The sequence below is a fragment of the Mustela erminea genome, chromosome 9, assembly GCF_009829155.1.
Source record: "Mustela erminea isolate mMusErm1 chromosome 9, mMusErm1.Pri, whole genome shotgun sequence".
Lineage (NCBI taxonomy): Eukaryota > Metazoa > Chordata > Mammalia > Carnivora > Mustelidae > Mustela > Mustela erminea.
This window is the reverse complement of record NC_045622.1, coordinates 97,976,132-97,988,372: the sequence shown is the minus strand read 5'-3', so window position 1 is coordinate 97,988,372 and position 12,241 is coordinate 97,976,132. Positions and strand designations below refer to the sequence as shown.

Below are 12,241 nucleotides of genomic sequence, written 5' to 3'. Positions count from 1 at the left end.
TTTTGTTCAGATTTTTTCTTCACTTAACTTCTTTATGATTTATATTATAATTTGGAAACAGCATTCCCTTTCAATCTTATGCACTAAGCAATGAACAAAATTATACAATTAAATAACTTGCAAATACAAAAATAAGACATATACCTCAAGTATTAATGGGAGTTGTCTTTGTAAGGAAGGAGTGAACCAAGTGCTAAGGTCCCATTCTTAAAATGCTTCTCAGAAATATGTAATGAGCACCATTAATTCTGAAAAAGAATAATTGGGCAAAAGAGAAGCAAGTGAAAATTGTCCAGTAATGAAAATAAAGGTATAGTATTAACTATAGCATAACTTATCACATAGAAGAGAAACTCATAGTTTCAACAAAGACATTTTATACCCAAAGCTACAGACCTATTTTACTAACAATTTATGAAAATCTTAGAAATCTTTTTTGATCATTACAATATTTACATCTTAAGTGCTTTCATCATACACAAGTTCATTAAACCTGAGGAGAAATTCATTACTAATAAATAATCCTTTCCTGGATGGAGCAACTCTTCATTGAAAAAAGGTGAAAATTTCTCTTCAGCATCATTTTCTTCTTCTGGTCCACAGCTTTTTCATGGCATTTTTCATCTCTCCGTTTCTCAGAGTATAGATCAGAGGGTTTAACATAGGGGTGATGACTGTGTAAAACACAGTCAAGAATTTATCAATGGGTAAGGTGAAAGGAGGTCTCACATACATAAAAATGCAAGGGACAAAGAAGAGGACCACCACTGTAATGTGAGAGCCACAAGTGGATAAGGCTTTGTGCCTCCCTTCCTGACTAAGAGTCTTCAGGGAGTGCAGAATGACCCCATAGGAAATGAGTAAGACTGTAAAGATGCCCACACAGATTGTGCCATCATTGGCAATCACAGTGAGGCCAATAATGTAGGTGTCAGTGCATGCAAGCTTTAATAATGGATACATGTCACAGACGAAGTGGTCAATGACATTGGGACCACAGAAGGGAAGGTTGTAAACTGAGAGAAGTTTAACGACAGCATGCAGAAAACCTCCAACCCAGGCCAACAGCAGCAATAGAACACACACCCGTTGATTCATGATTGTCAAATAATGCAAAGGTTTGCAGATGGCCACGTAGCGGTCATAAGCCATGACCACCAGGAGCAAAATCTCAGCACCACCAAATAAGTGCTCTATAAAGAGCTGGGACATGCAACCTTGGAAGGAAATGGTTTTCTTCTCATAGAGTAAGTCTATAATCATATTTGGAGTAACTGTAGTAGAATAAACAGCATCCATAAATGATAAGTAACCAAGGAAGAAGTACATAGGGGTATCCAGGGATGGGCTGACCACCACAGTCACCACAATGAGTAGGTTGTCCACCATCGTCACAATGTAGATGATCAAGAACACGACAAATAGTATTTTCTGACCTTGAAGGCTCTGGGTGAGCCCCAAGAGGACAAACTCAGTCACATTGTTCCTGTGTTCCATATGTTCTTTTGCATCTCCTTATTTCACAGTTCAAGAAAAAATTAGCTATAAATGTGATAATTACTGGTGACTTCCTGAAATATAACACAATCTGTTTATTCATTTACCTAATAGGCATTGTAGTTTCTTACGTTCTAGTACTTTCAGAAATTATAAGAATAAAAGATGGATAAAAACATTTTTCCTAATCTCACCACTCTTGCTGATTCAGGCAGAGATAAGTCACTAAAAACACTGTGGGGAAAGGACACAGTAATAAATAAATGGAGGGGCACAACCAACTTTCCAACTGGAAGCTAGTAAAATTGTACATGTAATGAACTCTTCATATACAAATTTTTAAATGCATTGATTTAATGAAAAACTACAGCAAGGTTTGTATTTACTTCCCAGCTAACACAAGACATGACTTTCTAACTTCTGGAATCCTCTTAACTCATAAATGAAATTGATATATTTTATGATATCAAAACATCTCAAGAACTTTAAAAAGATACCATGACATCAATAGATAAAAGTAGATGGACTTGCATTTTAGAGGACATACACAGAGTTAATATCAAAATACACACAGAGCTTTAAGCAAATAAAATATAGACGACAAAGAAACCAATGTCAAGTGGGTAAATCATGTAAAGAAGCATTTATAGGAATAGCCAACAGACATATGCTATGATACTGAACTCATCTATAAACAAAAAAATAGGAAGTGAAGTAAGAGCTTGATTATGAAAGTGTGACCTTGGATTCCTTATAATCACTCATTCAAGTCTGAGCATGCTACACCATCCTCTAAATTTCCACAGATCAGCAAACAATGCTCAGAGAACATATCAATTTGGACCACCTATAGAGTTAGAAATATTTGGCCCATTAAAAATATCCCTAAGCCTGAAACTAGTTTCTAAAAATACTGATGTTAGAGAAGTTGGAGAAAGTACATTTATTCTGTATCTTTATATATGAAAATAGCCAAAAGTGGTATTACAGACCTGAGCTAATTCCCATATATTCTAATAATCATAAAGAATCGCTAATATGGCTGATTATGAGATTCACACAGCAGGAATTTTGAAAGACTGAATCCCAGCACCACCAAGATGTAAAATATAAAGTCTACTTTGGAATCTTACAACTAGTTACACTTCCTGGGTTACCTGCATGCTGAAACTCCTTTCAATTCAAGGTTGCAGTCCCTTGTCCCTTCTCTTTTGTGCACTGATATCATCTCTGAGCACACAGACCAAGAAAACACACGCATCATCACAGGATCATGAATTGTTTCCATGTGAACAATGCTTTCTATGTTTGCAGAAAGTCTTTTCAGTTTTTCAGATAAAGGTTACTTCTTAAATTTCTGGGATTTTCAAAATGAATAAAAAGTCCCTGTAATCTAAAAAAGTCTGAACATTGGCTGTGAACAAAAAGAACTAAAATCTTTGTTAGCCTAATTTGCCATAATAACAAATGTTAAACCAACATCTTCATGACCAAAAAAAAAAAAAAAAAAAAACTAAAGAAACAAAAAACAAACAAACACCTTTGTGGGAGAGAAAATTGTGAATTGCTTAAATAAAGATTTTTTTTCATTGTCAATATAAGTAAAATAGTGAAATAGCCTTTATGACAGTCACTTAATAATTTATACTGGTCTGTCTGCACAAAGCATAGTTAAAGTTTGGATTCCCTGAATGATGAAGAATAAGTTCACCTAGACACTTTACTAAGTTCTGATTCCATCATTTGATTCCTGAAAAAGCCAGTCATATGAACACGGATGCAAATACCCTTTGAGATCCAGATAAAGGTCTGTAAACACTTTATCTTCATTTGAACCACAGCAAGCACTATTGAGTCGTTCCATTGGTGCATCTCCATGAGTCATTCTTCCCTAATTAAATTCATTGGGACTCTCATCATAATTTTGAGGGTAGACCTGGATCTCCAGAGATGCCACCAGGATAATTACCATGTACAACAGGACTTGAAGAAATATGTCCTCTGGGGGCTGTTTGGGGGGGGGGATGTAGAATCCCCAAAGAACAACTTAAGATTGAATCACCAAAGGAGAAATGTCCAGTGTGGACAAAATTAAAATATGTAAAACCTTTCTTCTTTCAAACATGACTTTCACAATAGGCAAAGTTATTTCAGTTAGGTTTAAGCTATGTTTTTGCACATGAACACCTAGAACTGACTTCCAGAATATCATGAGAGCAAATTTCCTACTATCCATTTAAGTGTTGTCTCAAATGTAATAAAGCAAGTTTCTAACCTAAGGGGAAGAATCTTGAATTTGTCACATAGGAACACACGGGCAAGTATATAGAACCTGTGTTAGTATGGGAGTGGGAAGGGTGAAAACACTGTGGGAGGATTCCACTTACCTCAGAGTGCTAACAGACACCACTTAGCAAAAAAAAAAAAAAAACAACAAGTTGCAACGCATCTCAAAGGACTTAAATAATACAGAATATATACAGTGGAATCCAACACAAACATAACAGTGTTTCCCAATTATTTAAAGGGGTGTGTAGAATGGAATAAGTAGCTTTAATGAAAAGTATTAGGAAACAAGAGATATTGTAAGAAATGAGTTAACATTTCATCTCAAGAAGTTGAAAACAAGAAAGCAAAATAAACCGAGAGGACACTGTAGAAAGGAAGTAGTAAATAAAAGACAGAAATCATTGAAATTTAATTTTATTGAAAAAAAGAGAAAATACATAAAGCCAGATTGGCTCTTTGAAAGATTTACAAAATTAATGTTCCTAGCAAAATGAGTGAAGAAAAACTAATAGAAAGAACAAAAGATCAGAATCAAGAATGAAGACGGTGTTATCAATATACTCTACATATCTGAAAAAGATAATAAAAGAATATCAACAATGAATTTATGACAGTATCCTTGCCTGTTTAGAAAGTGGAGCTCTGTTAAGAAAGATGTAGATTTCTGAAGAGACACAGAAAAATAATTAAAACCTGGAATTACCTATACTTTAAAGTAAATAAACAATTTGATACCTTTATTCTCTCTAAACAAAATTCTACTCCCATATAACATTATCAATGATACTATATAATAATTAATCAAAATGTAGGATTAATATAAATGGCTCAGGGCTGAGGAGAACTTAAAATTCTTCCTGACTCATTTTGTGCACCCAGCATAACCCTTAAACCAGAATGAAACAACAGCATCACAGGCACAATAATCAGACCAATCTCTCATGTTATCAGAGACATACAATTCTAAACACATTAGTTTCTCTTGGATGTTTTCCTTGGAGATTTTTTTCTTTATTCTTACTGTTATGGTTTATTCGACAGGTTTGGAACAGTGCTCAGTTTAGGGACAATTGTGTCCCATTACTGAAGCAAGATCTTCCTAAGACCTCAGCCAGTGTCCCGCCCTATGAGCCAGAATCTGCCCAAGCTGTTCCGCTGAGAGACCAGCCACTGTGACTGACGCAGGGAGCACTGGGCAATCCTCCCTAATGCAGCCAGGTCAATCACCACCCCAAGCAGTTTCCTCAAATGCACATGCACACACTGATCGCTACTCTGATGAACAATCTAGGAGGATCCTTGCAGCTCTCCAGCACTGATTCTTTCCTTTTCTTTTTCTCTCTCCTATTGTCTCTCACATAGTCTCATTAATCTCTCATGCTCTCTTCTCAAGTTCCCTCTCATCTCTCACAAGTACCCTCTCATATTCTCTCTCTCTTATTCTCTCTCCACTTTCTCCTCCTTTTTCCTCCCTCCTCTGTCCTCTCTCTCTCCATTCCTCCTCCTTACCCCTTCCCTCCTTCTTCTTTCCTCTAACTCTCCCTTTTCCACCTTCTCTCTCATTCCTCCCTCTCCTTCCCACTCACTCTACTTCCATTCTCTGTCTCTCTCTCTCTCTCTCTCTCTCTCTCTCTGTCCATCTCTCTCTCGCACTCTGCCTTGGTAGCTCTATCCTCTCCAGAATATCACCCTCTGCTGCTAGCTCCTTTGGTGCCTTGCTGTAGGACTCTCAGTTCCTTGCCCTCAACTCAAAGGCTGTGCAGGATTTCCTAAATATTCCTGTCTGTGCTGCAGCATGAAAACTTTTCAATGCAAAGCTGGGGCAACCCTAGGACTCAACTTGTTTTTTTCTCATCTCTCAGTGATCACTCCTTATGATGTCTAGTCTTGAAAACCAGTATTTTGCATATTTTCCATCTTGTTTGATATTTTAGGCAGAAGGATAAATTTAGACCCTGTTGCCCCTTCTTGTGCTGAATGAACCTTCCCAGTACAATGATAATTATATATTTTTAAATTTACCTAGATCAGATGAAAATAGGTCAAGGAAAAAAAAAACACATGATTGTATTTCTAAGCTCTTAAACATAGTTAATTCTATCTCACTTTCAAAAAATGTGGGAATTCATAGTGTCTGGCTAGATTATATTTAATAAACCCATGCCTCCCTGGATCAGACTAGTAGAAAAGCAAAGGGGCTTTCCTGGGGCTCTAACTAACCAGATCCTCATTTTGGCTCAATGCACTCATCCAGAGATAAATGCTTGATTTAGGAGAAGCACTTATCTTTGGAAGTCACATGCTCTAGGCACTCCCCACATGCATATCCATCAGGAGCACAGCTTGTTCTATTCACACAATGCTCCCAATCACTGTCTGGATTATTACAGCCTCCCATACCTTCCTTCCTTTCTTATTCCATTGTTGGATTGATAACATTCATAATAAAAGTGGAAGCAGAGTCTGGCCTGGGACCTTTGCCCCTAAAGTGTCTGCTTCCAGGCCCTTTCCTTTCTCCTACTAAGGTATCTGGAGCAATATTATTTGATGCTTCAGGGTTTGCTGGCCAAACCCAACAAAATGTACTATTATATTATGAGCATAGATGGGTATTTCCTAATATATAATAAAAATGTAAGTCTTAAATCCAAAATCAGTATCATGCTGAATAAAGAAATCCTAGGGCGCCTGGGTGGCTCAGTGGGTTAAGCCGCTGCCTTCGGCTCAGGTCATGATCTCAGGGTCCTGGGATCGAGTCCCGCATCGGGCTCTCTGCTCAGCAGGGAGCCTGCTTCCTCCTCTCTCTCTCTCTGCCTGCCTCTCTGCCTACTTGTGATGTCTCTCTGTCAAATAAATAAATAAAATCTTTAAAAAAAAAAAAAAAGAAATCCTAAACCACCTCACTTATTTCATGGTGATTTTTTTTTTAAGATTTTTATTTATTTATTTGACAGACTACAAGTAGGCAGAGAGGCAGGCAGAGAGAGGATGAAGCAGGCTCCCCACAGAGCAGAGAGCCTGACGAGGGGCTCGATCCCAGGACCCTGGGATCATGACCTGAGCCGAAGGCAGAGGCTTTAACCCACTGAGCCACCCAGGTGCCCCTCATGGTGATTTTAAAAGCAGAATTTTCCTCTTCTTTATGTAATGCTTTATGGTATAATCGAAATACAACATACAGTCAGAATAAGAATGTTCAAGGCTACCTCTGACCCTTGCCGTAGGGACTAGTTGAAAGTAGTCAAGAAAAGACATGAATCCTAGCCAAGAAGCAGAATCGGGAGCACCATGATGGCTCAGTTGGTAGAATGTCCATCTCTTGATATCACCCCAGATCATGATCTCAAGGTCATGGGGTCAAGCATTGTCTCGGGTTTGCTCAGTGTGAAATCTGCTTGGGATTCTCTCTTTCCCTCTCCCTCCACCTCTCCCCACACTTGCCCCAAATACATAGATACATACATACATACATCTTTAAAACAAAAATAAGATTATCGGGTGAATTCTTGTGACTGTCGGCATGATGTTACTGCTTTCACTGTGGGAGGTGAGGATGGGGCTCATTCTTAATTCCTGCAGGGCTCCTGTCTCTTCTCTGGCCAACATCTCTGCCAGAATTTCTAGCACTCACAAAGTGTATGGTACACACAACTGCCTGTCCTGTTATTTTACAGTGCTCAAGAGGACATTTGACTCTTTGGAGGTAAATGTCAGTTGAAACTAGAGAAAGGTAACACCTTGGCTGTCGAAATTTGAAAATCCCTGACCCTTTACAAACTTCCTGTTCAGATTTTGGAATAATCAGGGCTGCATAAGTTTGAAATTATGCTAACTTACTGTTTGTAAATTTTAAAAATTATAAATATCACTACAGCACAGTAAAAAAAAAAAAAAAAAAAAAGAAACACCAGATACTAATTACTCAATTTATGCAAATAATGGCAAGAACCTGAATGAAATGGACAATTATCTAAGGAAACATAATTTACTGGAACTAACAATGACAGAGAAAGAAATATCAATGGATTGATATCTTTAAGAGAAATCAGTAACATGGATGAAAAACTAACCATCGGTGATGTTTCTAGGAAGAAGTTGCTGTGGCTAAGTTTGAAGAGGTTGCTGCCTGTGTTCTCCTCAAGGATTTTGATGGATTCCCATCTCACAATGAGGTCTTTCATACATTTTGAGACTATTTTTGTGTGTGATATAAAGAAATGGTCCAGTTTCATTCTTCTGCATGTGGCTGTCCAATTTTTCCAACACCATGTGTTGAAGAGACTGTCTTTTTTCCATTGGATATTCTTTGCTATTTTGTCGAAGGCTAGATGACCATAGAGTTGAAGGTCCATTTCTGGGCTCTCTGTTCTGTTCCGTTTATCTATGTGTCTGTTTTTGTCCCAGTACCATACTGTCTTGGTGATTACAGGTTTGTAATAGAGATTAAAGTCTGGAATTGTGATGCCACCGAAGTTGACTTTCTTTTTCAACATTCCTCTGACTATTCAGGGTCTTTTCTGGTTCCATATAAATTGTAGGATGATTTGTTCCATTTCTTTGAAAAAATGGATGGGATTTTGATAGGGATTGCATTAAACATGTAGATTGCTTTAGGTAGCATAGACATATTCAAAATGAATGAGTTTTCCATTTCTTAGTATCTTCCTCAATTTTTTTCATGAGCATTTTATAGTTTTCTGAGTATGTATTCTTTGCCTCTTTGGTGAGGTATATTCCTAGGTATCTTATGGTTTTCGGTGCAATTATAAATGGGATCAACTCCTTAATTTCTCTTTCTTCTGTCTTGCTATTATTGGTGTATAGAAATGCAACTGATTTCTTTGCATTGATTTTATATCCTGACACTTCACTGAATTCCTGTCTGAGTTCTAGTAGCTTTGGGGTGGAGTATTTTGGATATTCCACATAACATATCGTATAATCTGCAAAGAGTAAGAATTTGATGAGGCTAGGACTCCTAATACTATGTTGAATTGCAGTGGTGATAGTGGACAGTCCTGCCATGTTCCTGAACTTAGGGGAAACACTCAGCTTTTCCCCATTGAGAATGATATTCACTGTGGGTTTTCATAGATGGCTTTGATGATACTGAGGTATGTATGCTCTATCCCTATACTATGGAGAGGTTTGATTAAGAAAGGATGTTGTACTTTGTCAAATGTTCTTTCAGCACCTATTAAGAGTATCATATGGTTCATGTTCTTTCTTTTATTAATGTGTTGTACCACATTGATTGATTTGCAGATGTTGAAACAAAGGCATGGGAAGCAAGGGCAAAAATGAAATATTGGGACTTCATCAAGATCAAAAGCTTTTGCACAGCAAAGGAAACAGTCAACAAAACTAAAGACAACCAACAGAATGGGAGAAGATATTTGCAAATGGCATATCAGATAAAGGGCTACTATCCAAAATCTATAAAAACCTTGTCAAACTCAACATCCAAAGAACAAATAATCCAATCAAGAAGTGGGCAGAAGACATGAACAGACATTTCTGCAAGGAAGCCATCCAAATGGCCAACAGATACATGAAAAAGTGCTCAACATCACTCGACATCAGGGAAATACAAATCAAAACACAGTGAGATACCACCTCATACCAATTAGAATGGCTAAAATTAACAAGTCAGAAAATTACACCTGTTGGTAAGGATGTAGAGAAAGGGGAACCCTACTACACTGTTGGTGGAAATTAAGCTCATGCAGCCACTCTGGAAAACAGTTGAAAACAACCTCAAAAAGTTGAAAATAGGGGCACATGGGTGGCTCAGTGGGTTAAAGCCTCTGCTTTCAGCTCAGGTCATGATCCCAGGGTCCTGGGATCTAGCCCCACATTGAGCTCTCTGCTCAGCTGGGAGCCTGTTTCCCTCTCTCTCTCTGCCTGCATCTCTGCCTACTTGTGATCTCTGTCTGTCAAATAAATAAATAAAATCTTTTAAAAAAATTTTTAAAAAGGGCAAGTACACTCTATGAAAAAGTTAAAAATAGAGCTGCCCTATGACCCAGCAATAGCACTACTGAATATTTGCCCTAAAGATACAAATGTAGTTATTTGAAGGGGCATGCACACCCAAATGTTTATAGTGGCAATGCCCACAATAGCCAAACTATGGAAAGAACCTAGATGTCCATCAACAGATAAATGTATAAAGAAGATGTGAGATAGATAGATAGATAGATATAATGAAGCCATCAAAAAATGAAATCTTGCCATTTGCAATGACATGGATGGAACTAGAGGATATTATGCTAAGTGAAATAAGTCAATCAGAGAAAGACAATTATCGTATTATCATATGATCTCTCTGATATGAGGAATTTGAGAGGCAGGGCAAGGGGTCTTGGGGATAGAGAGGGGAAAAAATGAAACAGGATGGGATCAGGAAGGAAACAAACCAAAAGAGACTCTTAATCTCAGGAAATAAACTGAGGGTTTCTGGGTCATGGGGTGGGGGAATAGGATGGCTGGGTTATGGACATTGGGGAGGGGATGTGCTACGGTGAGTGCTGTGAATTGTGCAAGACTGATGAAAGACCTGTACCTCTGAAGCAAATGATATATTACATTTTGATAAATAAATAAATAAAATCAGATCAGAAAAACTAACCATCAAGGAAACACCAACCTGAGATGCCTTTGTGGGAGAATTCCATCAACGAAGCAGCTGTAGAGATGTGATTAGTAACATAGACTTAAGTCTGGGGATTGACTTTGGCATCGACACTCTCACAGGTTGGTGGCCATGGGGAAGCTACTTAACCCCAATGAACCTCCATTGTACACCACAAAATGGGTCCAAGTATAGTATCAACCTCATAGTGTCTATAAGGAACAGGAGAATAAACACACATAATGTGTTAACAAAAAATTCCCACAAAAAAGATGAACGATAAATGCCAAGTGCAATTTTACTCACAAGTTTTCAAATAAAATATCACCCCAGTGCTACTTAAACTGATTAAAAATGCATTATTTTAAAAAATCAGATTCCTAATTCTCTCCATAAACCATTCACTCAATTATTTACCATGCCCAGCACTAACACTGCTGTTAATACATTCTAGTGGGAGAACAGATAATGAAACAAAATTTTTAAAGTGAAATGGATAAAATATTAGCTGGTCAACAGTGCTACCATAAGTATAAAATAAAACATTAAGTCTAACAGAGAGATGAGAAATGGCTGGGGGTAAGGAGCCATTAGGATGGCTTCTAAAGGATGGCCTCATAAAGCTCTATTTATAAACTGATATCAAACGTAGAAAGTATTACACAAAAACAGAACCTATAGGCTATTTTAATTTATAAAAATAAAGCAGAAATGCTATAACAATCCCATACGATAAAATCCTTCAATGTAGATAATCACATTAATATATTAAGGAAAAAAGAGTGTAAACATCTAAATTACTGCTGGAAAAACAACAACATTCTTGACTTTTTGAAATATCACCAATAACTACAAACATTAATATTTAAATACTTAAATACAATATTTAAATACTATTTGAACCAAAAACTCATACTTAAAATTTTTCAAAAGAATTTTATCCTAGTTATTGGCTACAACAAAATAAAATTGGGGAAAACATGACAAGGACTGGAAACATGAATTTTGCTGTATCTTCATAAAGAAGATTTAAATACATTGAGGAAGCTGAGAATGAGTTATATCTATATAGACTAGTATGGAAATATCTTCAGGAGACTGAGTGGTAAATGCAAAAGTTATACATTTAGACAAAAACACACATATATTTTATTACCAAAGGTTACTAATTGAACAATCTTAGAATAGAGATTCTGGTGAGGGATGGGTAAAGGTTTATTCTACAATGTTTCTCACTTTGTATAGATTCAATTTTTAGTATTTATTATAATCTATTATAATTTATTTTTTATTTAAAAGGTAAAATACACTAAGAATTTCATATATCATGCAAACAAAATAAAGATAATGGTCTACATAACATTCAGTATGTTAACTAGTGCAATAAATAGAACAAAAATAAAACAGGGATCTAAAGGGCTACTATCCAAAATATATAAGAACTTATAAAACTCAACACCCCCCAAAACACAAATAATCCAGTTTTAAAGTGGGCAAACTACATGAATGAACATTTCTCTAAAAAAAACATACAGATGGCCAGCAGGAAAAGATGTTCATTATCACTTACCTTCAGGGAAATGCAAGTCAAAACTACAAATTAGATATCACCTCACACCTATTGGAATGTCTAAAATCAACAACACAAGAAACAGATGTTGACAAGGATGTAGAGAAATAGGAACACTCATGTACTGCTGCTGGGAAATCAAACTGCTACAGCCATCTTGAAACAGTATGGAGGTCCCTCGAAAACTTAAAAATAAAATTAGGCAACAATCAAACAATAGCGCTACTGGGTATTTACCCAAAGAATACACA

The 12,241-nt window shown here is 36.8% G+C and overlaps 1 protein-coding gene across 2 annotated transcripts; it reads right to left on the bottom strand.

Moving 5' to 3' along the window:
* Nucleotides 1–354: 354 nt before the first annotated feature.
* On the bottom strand, nt 355–1,503 carry LOC116599397 (olfactory receptor 4A15-like). Of its 2 annotated transcripts, XM_032359213.1 has the most exons (2): nt 602–1,497; nt 355–388 (listed from the first exon to the last, which is right to left on the bottom strand). In XM_032359213.1, exons 1-2 carry the CDS (start codon nt 1,495–1,497, stop codon nt 355–357), a joined length of 930 nt encoding a protein of 309 aa, XP_032215104.1. The 2 variants fall into 2 exon arrangements, with proteins under 2 accessions (XP_032215104.1, XP_032215105.1); XM_032359214.1 differs by lacking the exon at nt 355–388 and having other exon boundaries at nt 580–1,503.
* Nucleotides 1,504–12,241: the final 10,738 nt, after the last annotated feature.

What these genes read in the sequence shown, in the direction of transcription:
- LOC116599397 (XM_032359213.1), bottom strand. Translation starts at nt 1,497, where the DNA reads ATGGAACACAGGAACAATGTGACTGAGTTTGTCCTCTTGGGGCTCACC. An exon ending in AAAAATGCCATGAAAAAGCT is followed by an intron (nt 389 to 601) that starts GTGGACCAGAAG and finishes ATAGGTCTGTAG; the next exon opens with CTTTGGGTATAAAATGTCTT.